We start from the raw sequence: 209 nt of genomic DNA, 5'->3' as shown, positions 1-209 counted from the left end.
ATCTATACTCGGCAGCCACCGACTTCCGCGGCGACAAAGGCTATAAGGGCGTGAGCGGCGCCCACGGGCACAAGGGCGTACAGGGCGCCCCGGGTCGTCCTGGCGACTGCGAGGAGGTCACCAACGACCCCACCAAGGGCCCCATCGGTCCCCCAGGCCATAAGGGGGTCAAGGGAGACCCTGGGACCAAAGGGGTAAGGGTTGCCACT

The 209-nt window shown here is 66.5% G+C and overlaps 1 protein-coding gene across 1 annotated transcript in view; it reads left to right on the top strand.

Moving 5' to 3' along the window:
* Window positions 1-209, top strand: part of LOC119591450 (basic proline-rich protein-like) — a 12,254-nt gene that overhangs the window by 10,192 nt on the left and 1,853 nt on the right. Inside the window, exon 4 of the mRNA XM_037940189.1 lies at window positions 16-193. Within this exon, the coding sequence (XP_037796117.1) occupies window positions 16-193 (178 nt within the window). The remainder of the gene's footprint in view (window positions 1-15; window positions 194-209) is intronic.

This window comes from Penaeus monodon, chromosome 28 (genome assembly GCF_015228065.2).
Source record: "Penaeus monodon isolate SGIC_2016 chromosome 28, NSTDA_Pmon_1, whole genome shotgun sequence".
Lineage (NCBI taxonomy): Eukaryota > Metazoa > Arthropoda > Malacostraca > Decapoda > Penaeidae > Penaeus > Penaeus monodon.
Note: the sequence above shows the minus strand (reverse complement) of the source record. Positions and strands in the feature narration are given on the sequence as shown.